The sequence below is a fragment of the Vigna angularis genome, chromosome 4, assembly GCF_016808095.1.
Source record: "Vigna angularis cultivar LongXiaoDou No.4 chromosome 4, ASM1680809v1, whole genome shotgun sequence".
Classification (NCBI taxonomy): domain Eukaryota; kingdom Viridiplantae; phylum Streptophyta; class Magnoliopsida; order Fabales; family Fabaceae; genus Vigna; species Vigna angularis.
This window is the reverse complement of record NC_068973.1, coordinates 16,490,684-16,498,508: the sequence shown is the minus strand read 5'-3', so window position 1 is coordinate 16,498,508 and position 7,825 is coordinate 16,490,684. Positions and strand designations below refer to the sequence as shown.

Below are 7,825 nucleotides of genomic sequence, written 5' to 3'. Positions count from 1 at the left end.
GAAAGCCCGAAATACAGAACTAGGAAAGCCAGTAGGATAAAGTTTTAGTTTAGCTAGTGACACAGGTAATTATTTATTTGAGTTTTTAATTATTTTTGAAAGAAAGTGGTACATTTTAAAATATAATCTAAATTAACATATTAAGCATTTTAAATAAACAAATATTAGAGCAAAATATTTAAATTAAAAATAAAATAATAATTTGATAAAAATTCAATATCTTATTTCTGTGTTCATAAATATATATAGTTATCTTATTTTATCAGTATTATATGAAAAATAGATTGTCAAATATTTTGTCGTTTATATATTGATTTTTCATTGCAACTATTTTGACTTTATCATCTCATATTCGTTACAAGTTTTAAACTGAATATTTAATTTATATTTAAAGAAACATTATTACCGTCTCTTTAGATAAACTCAAAGAGAGAGAATAGAAAATATTTAAAGAAACATTATTTGAGGAAATTTTGAAGTAAAACCAGTGGATGTTTTCAAGAAAAAGAAAATAATGTTTTTGAAAAGGTGTAGATGTTCTCGTGATAGACTTGTTGAATCAATTGATGTTTTTGTAAGTATTTGTATTCTTTATTTGTCATCTTTTATAACATTTGTATCTCAATTAACTTCAGAATTTGAGTGTTTTTGCATGCACAGTAACTCTCTCCAACGTCTCTTTGAACAGAGGAATTTTTCAAGCAACTAAAAAGCCTTAAAAACAAGACGCACTCTCGTAAACATTAACTACCATTTGAAAATTATTCATATGGTACATTTTTTAGTTGAATAAAAAAATAAAAAGTTACTTACAAATGGACTCAGGAATTTTTATGTTGTATAATGGAAAAAGAAGGAAAATACTTATTCGTTCATTGACTTTAAAATGCAGAAATCGAACATAATAATTAGTCTAATAAAGCTACGGTCCCATATACGAAGGGTTTTGAGTGGAAAATATTATTAGCTTTCGGTTTGTAATTATAGTATGGGTATTGTTATACTAAGGATAATGAATAGGAGGAAAAGATTAATTAAATTGAAAGAATTACTTTACTAAAGTCAAAGAACTAACTGGGTAGGAGCGAAGATTTGGTGAAAAAAGAAGAATGAGAAGGACAAGACATGTCTTGTAAGGTGTGACTTATGATTCGTAAGGGGACACACACAGAAACAAGAAGGGGGAAGAAAGAAAAAGAAAGATGCTTCCACTAAAGCTGGTTCGTTCTCTGGTCTTAGGGGAAACCATCAACCACAACCCTCATCACATGCTAACAAAAAATCACCACCATTACCACACCCATTATCATGAAGATACTGATGTTCATGATGAAGCCCGTGCCACATCCCAACCCCACCATCGTAGAAGAAGGAGAAGAAGAACAAGAACAACAAGGTACAAAATCCCAGCTTTGATTTTTCTCCCAACAAAAGAGATTATTAGAGACACATATAGGCTTGCTACCATTGCAAGGGACTTGGGTTTCGATTTGTACCCTACACCCTCACTTTCTCACATCATCTTCTCCAACCCATCATCATCATCATCCAAACCCTCATCATTATCTTTCTCTTCTTCTTCCTGCTCCCTCCAAAGCGATGCCGTTCCCATTCCCTTCCCTTCCCTCTCCGCAACCCCACTCACCCATCTTCGCTGCTTCCTCACGCTCTCCCCACGCGCCTTCAAAATCGTCCTTTTCAGCTCCCACCCTGACGCCGCCGCTGCCGCCGGAAACGCCGGCAACTGGGACTGCGACTCTTTCTCTCTCTACTCGCGGGACCTCAGCCATCGGGTCGGCACCATGGAGGAGTTTTGTCGGATTCTTGCTGGCAAAGGTTGGAGCTTTTATAAAACCAAGAAAAACCCTTCTTCCGACCAGCGGCGCGGCGGCGCTTTTTACCTTTTCAGAAGGGTGGAGATGAACCGGGTTCGGCTTGGAGCACCGGTGGATGGGGCATGCAGAGTGAGGGAATTGAGGCTGCCATACTTGGATTTTGGAAACGCTCCGTTGAGGATTTTGCAGTATATTTTGTTGATGACTGATAATATCTTCTGTTTGGCATGACATGTTCGTAAGTGTTCTATTACTTTTTTTTTCCTTTTTAGATTTTACTAGTTTTTTTTAAAAGATTTTAGTTTTCATGAATTTTTTGTGAGAAATCACCCGACTTTTACAGTTACTATAAAAGTCAGCCATTTATCATGTATGGCAATTTTTGTGATTTGGATGATTCATGATGGGTTCAATGTGTAATTGGTACTACATTCTGATTAAAAAATTTTGAAAAAGAAAAAGAAAATGCTGTGTTGAATGCTTTGACTTTGAGGGTTGTTAGATGATGATAAGAGATGGGCAACGAAAAGGGCTCATGTGGTTTGGTCTTGTAATGGGTGGTGTTGGAAGAGATGTTCAATGAAGCTTAGGAATGAACCCTTCGTGATGTTGGAAGGGGCATTATCACTCATGCAGATCTGGAAGATGGTGTGTTGCCACCTCTGTATAGTCATGTATGGATGCAGTTGCAGCTGATTAAAGGTTATGCAAGTTTCTAAGCTAGTGTTACCTTAAGACCTACAACTCCCTGTATTCATATCCCTCTATGCTTCTTTAGCCAAAAAGATGTAGCACATTTCAATAACTAAAGTGTCTAAAACTTGATAATACCGTTTCTTCTGTCGAATTGGTGTGAAATTCTAACCATTCATTTCAACAAAAGCTTATATGCAATGACAGAATTTGTTGTTTCCATCTTTGCAATAGTAATTAAAACACCAGAAACATAATTATTGTCAACATTGTCAGCAATATCATCTCTTGCTGTTGTTTCCATCTATTCACAGTCAATGCTTGTAAGGGGTCTATAATCACTTGAATTCCCTTGGCGTTTTAGACACACTGGGAATATTTTGTATCCATTTGTTGTTTTATAGCTCCAATCACTTCGGAACTCTGAATTAGTGAAGACGACCTATGAGTGCACACATTTATCCATCATTAACCAGCAGGAATCATGAGGATTGTCTCAATAATAAAATACCTGATTTCTGATTATTGATTTTTGTCCTACTTCTTTAGGATCAATGGTGTGAACTTCTAAAGGTTAGACAGATTTCATGTCCAACCATCATACAGAAAACAAAACTCTTCTGAATTGAAATATTATGACAATGTATCAAATAATTCTCTCATCTTAGTTCATTGGGATTTAAATTTGAAATCGAACGAAATTACAATACAAGAAAAATAGAATTGGATATAGGATCACATTACTTTTTGTTGGTATTTTCAGAGACGATATGTGATATGGCAGTGACACTTATCCGTACTTGTGTTTTAGTTGATTTTGTAGTTTGCCCATGACTGCGAAAGTTTTTTTATGAAGTTTTGAAATGTATTCATCGGATAAGGTTATGTTGTAGAAATTTCATATTTTCAAGCAACTTGTGGGATTAGTTAATCTGAATTTTGATGTCGTTATCTTCCGAACCTTTCTCTAACAACATCTTTGACAGGGTAATTGAGATAAGAGAATTCCAAATATTTTTTTGCTTCCTTGTAGGAGCAACATACATTGTTAAATCCTAAACCAAACTTACAATCTTCATTTTTAGATTTTAGAATCAGATAGTAATGTTAGTGTTGATACATGAGTTTTCTCATAATGGGAAATTGAAATTGGGTGTTGATATATTTACATAGAGGTGGATGGAGTTATTCACAAAGCATGAATGTATTTAAGCAAGAGCGAATGCGATAATCCAATTACAGTTCACCTTCACCCTGTTACTTTCTCCTGCACATCACGTGTAATTAAAACATGGTTAAATTATTCCAGTAATATTCAATCTTTTGTAGCGAAATTGTAAATTGGTTATTGTATTTTTACTTGTTTGGATTTGATTTCTAATTTAAAGAAAATGATTTAGTTAGATTTTTTTAAGTATTGCACTCATATTAAAGAGATAAGAGATGGCACTTGTCATATCATGATTTCTTTTTTAAATAATTTTTAATTTTTTTAATCTTTTCAAAATTTAAAAAATTAAAATTTTGTCACGTCATTGTGTAATATGTAACTAATAACATGTCAATGTAACTATTTTAGTTATTGTATTTTATTTTATTTTAATTCAGTCCTATTTTATTTTAAAATTAAATAATTTTATTTAAATGAAAACAATTTAATTTTTATATAAATATTATAGAAAAAAATTTATTAAATATTTTTAACAAAATTAAATTTATTTATATTTATATTTTATATTGAATTTTATTTAAAATTGTTTTAATACTTTAAATAGTGAGAAGTTTGATCATTATAAAAAAGATTATTACTCAAACAAATGTTTAGTTGTGTTAAAGTTATATATATTTGTAAGAGTATTAATCTAAGAATGAACAGGAAGGTGTTGAAGAAGAAGTGACATTGTTAACGGTAACATAAGTTTAGGGTAATACATAGTTTGAGAACCAAATACAAGCAAGTGAAGAACTCAACAAGACAATCGAGTTGGTGGCATAAGTTCATAAGATATCCAATGTCCTAAACAACGCAATGGCGTATATGAAAAGCTTGAGTAACTCGGTAGATTAAGTAAACAACTTAGATAGTTCGGTGAAAAGTTTATGTAGGATAAAAAATTCGAATAACTCTCAGTGAAACCAGTGAACATCTCAAAAAAATCGATAAACATTCATTGTAGCTCGGTGGAGCAGTTAAATAACTTAAATAAATAAGTGGAGAAAGTGGAGCTTAAATAACTTAATGAGTCGTCTAGAAAGCTTAATAATACATCTGTACAGTTAGGATAGCTCGATCATGTGTAGAAACGAACTTATTATTCAAAGGTTAAAAATAAAAAAAAGTTATTTGCAAAAAAAGAATTGAAAATAAGGTTAGAGATAATGCAATCTTACAAAAGCAAGCTTAGAAAAAATAAAATAAGCTTTACAAAAATAACATTTAGGTTTCAAAATTGTAAGAACAATTATAAGTGAAGAAGGATACATAAGTGTTAGATAAGAAGTGAGAACTTGAAGTGGATGATAAGATCAATGCGTTTGAGCACAAAATATATGAGTGTGGTTCGATATCTCAAAAGCAGAAAAGCAGTTGGACCTATTGACAAAAATCCAATTATTGACAAATTAACCATAAAGACAAAAGAGAACCTAGTTAAACATTAGTTGATTACGAAGAAAGAAAAAAACTCAACCATTTATAAAAGGAGCAAATCTGGTGTAAAAAGAATTATTGCACTATAAAGAATAGAATAACTAAGACCAAGAATAAAAGAAACATATAGTTTTGTTGGGTTTATAATAAATTTAAATGAATTATTAAGAGTAATTAATGTATTAGGCATTAAAACTTTATGGATATTTAATGTATTAACCGTTTTTAGTGGAATACAATGGTCATAAAAAGTAAGTCTATAAATTGTATTGATAATTACATAAATGAAACAACAACAACATAGTGGTAAATCAAGTTCTTTCACTATAGGTTTGTCGTCTACTCTAAGAGATAAGTAGTAGAGCAAGAAGAAGAGAGAAAATCATAAATGTCCTTAAATTATAAGAAATGAGGAAGGAGGAAAACAGAGATGAACTTCTTTGATGTGCTGTTTACAGAGACCTAAGCCATATATACATATATATAAAATTGAGACAAGAAGCATATCCTTGAATCTAAAAATAGAAGAGCGAAAAACCAAACTGGTTCGGTGAGAATATTAGTGAGCATATTAGCAACTTGAAACCTTGCAGCTTGCAGGAAGATGAATAAGCTGGAGAAACTTGTGTTAAATACTATCACGAACTAAATGTAGATCAATCTCAAAATACTTAAGAGTGCGTGATGGGATATATTTTTGGTATAATAGTAGTGATTCGAAGTCTAGGAAGAAGGGAAGTCACCCATGTGATTTCAGCAAGGACAGCAACAACACTCCTGAATTCAAATTCAATACTGCTTCAAGAAACAACTTTCTGTTTGTAAAGACCAGGAGACAATATTTTTGCCAAGGTAAAAACAGTCACTAGTTGTGGATTTCCTACCGTAGAAATTAGATGCCCAATCAGCATCATTGAATCCAGTAACTGAGAGCTCTGAGCAGCGACAAAGAAGAAAACCATGATGTGAACTGTCGGTAAGATAACATAGAATCTGTTCTAGTGATGATTTTGAGATTGATGCATGTATTGACAGACATTCTTGATAGAGAAAACTAATTCTGGACGTTTGATTGTCAAATACTGTAAGGAACCAACAATAGAACGATAAAGACAGAGATCTGAAATAGTAGTCGTTCCATCCTATATAAAACGTAAAGAAGAGTTCATACATGAAGAGTAGAACGATAAACGTGGCTTTGTGATGCAGAAAACTTCCCTCATCATTAAATTTGGTTTTAAAAATCCACTTACAGCCAACTTTAGTTGCACTAGGAGGTAGAGAAGTGAGAGTCCAGGTATTATTTTAAACATAGCCTTGAACCAGTAAGGATCAATAAGAGCTTCCTTTAGAGTGGTAGGTTAATGGAAAGTAGGAACCATAGCAGTAAAAGTCTTGGGTTATAAACTCCTTTCGCACAAGTAAACATTCTAAACAGGAAGTGAGGCAGGAGCAGTAGAATTTTCTGCAGACAATGGTGAAGAAGAGGAAATATTTATGTTTTCTGCAGAATTTTGGTACATAGAAGAAGGAGCAGAATAATGCAAAAATACAAGTATAGATGGACTACGAACAAAAATCCAGTTAGGAGTCCTAAGTTAGGATCATATTGACTTTTCCAGTATTAGTGTATCGTAAAATATCAAAGCACGTCGATGTCGTATTAGGAATGTTGCATTGGTAAAATAACGCATGAATAACACTTCAACAGTTAAAACTTAGTACTTGTATAATGCTTCTTATAATTCACAGTACAGATAAAATATCCTTATTTCAGACAGACACAACACAGACACAAGATTCCTTAAAAGTGACGAAAGCAAAACATAGAGATTTTATACACATGTTGGTCTTTAACCAGAAATTTGAATGGGTTTAACATCAGGCTTCTTGACCTCTTCCTTTGGAATGGTGACAGTGAGAACCCCGTTTTCAATGGAAGCCTTGACTTGATCGACTTTAGCATTTTCTGGCAATCCGAACTTCCTCAAGAACTTACCACTGCTACGCTCCACGCGGTGCCACTTATCGTTTTTATCTTCTTTCTCAACGTTTCTCTCTCCGCTTATCTGAAGAACCTTGTCATCTTCAATCTCAACCTTCACCTGCTCCTTCTTCAGTCCTGGAATATCAGCCTTCAACACGTGCGCTTCTGGGGTCTCCTTCCAATCCACTCGGGTGTTCACAAACCCAGAATTCTCAGCAGAAAGCGAAGATGGAAACTGAAAATCTTTGAACGGATCCCACACGTCAAGAGAAAAAGGATCAAAGACGTTGCTCCTTCGACCACCGAACAAACTTGGGATAAGCGACATTTTCTCTTCTTTGCTTAGCTGATGTCTTGTTTTGAACTCTGCAAAAATGTTGTCTGAATTGTTAGCAGATACCGGATTTCTTGTATGTTGATGTGTGAGAGTACACATGAGGTATTTAAATGAATTTAAGGGATAATCTCGTATCTTCCAGAAAATGTTTTTTTTTTGTAAGTATGAAGATTCTTTCAGAAAATTCGAAAATCTTCCGGAATTCTTCTCACCAGCCAGAAGGTTCTAGATACTATTTTATGAGTTGGGCTGGATTGTTAAAAAGCTATGAAGCCCGAATGATTTGGATGGAACTGGCTAGAATTAACTTTATTTTTCAAGCT

At 33.3% G+C, this 7,825-nt stretch overlaps 2 protein-coding genes across 2 annotated transcripts; one reads left to right on the top strand and one right to left on the bottom strand.

The window, feature by feature from the left end:
• The first annotated feature begins 1,081 nt into the window (after nt 1–1,081).
• Nucleotides 1,082–2,208, top strand: LOC108331007 (uncharacterized). The gene has a single exon (XM_017565613.2). It carries the CDS (start codon nt 1,203–1,205, stop codon nt 2,064–2,066), a length of 864 nt encoding a protein of 287 aa, XP_017421102.1. The 5' UTR covers nt 1,082–1,202; the 3' UTR covers nt 2,067–2,208.
• A 4,673-nt stretch (nt 2,209–6,881) lies between these two features.
• Nucleotides 6,882–7,591, bottom strand: LOC108331124 (17.5 kDa class I heat shock protein). The gene has a single exon (XM_017565755.2). It carries the CDS (start codon nt 7,491–7,493, stop codon nt 7,032–7,034), a length of 462 nt encoding a protein of 153 aa, XP_017421244.1. The 5' UTR covers nt 7,494–7,591; the 3' UTR covers nt 6,882–7,031.
• Between the last annotated feature and the right edge of the window lie 234 nt (nt 7,592–7,825).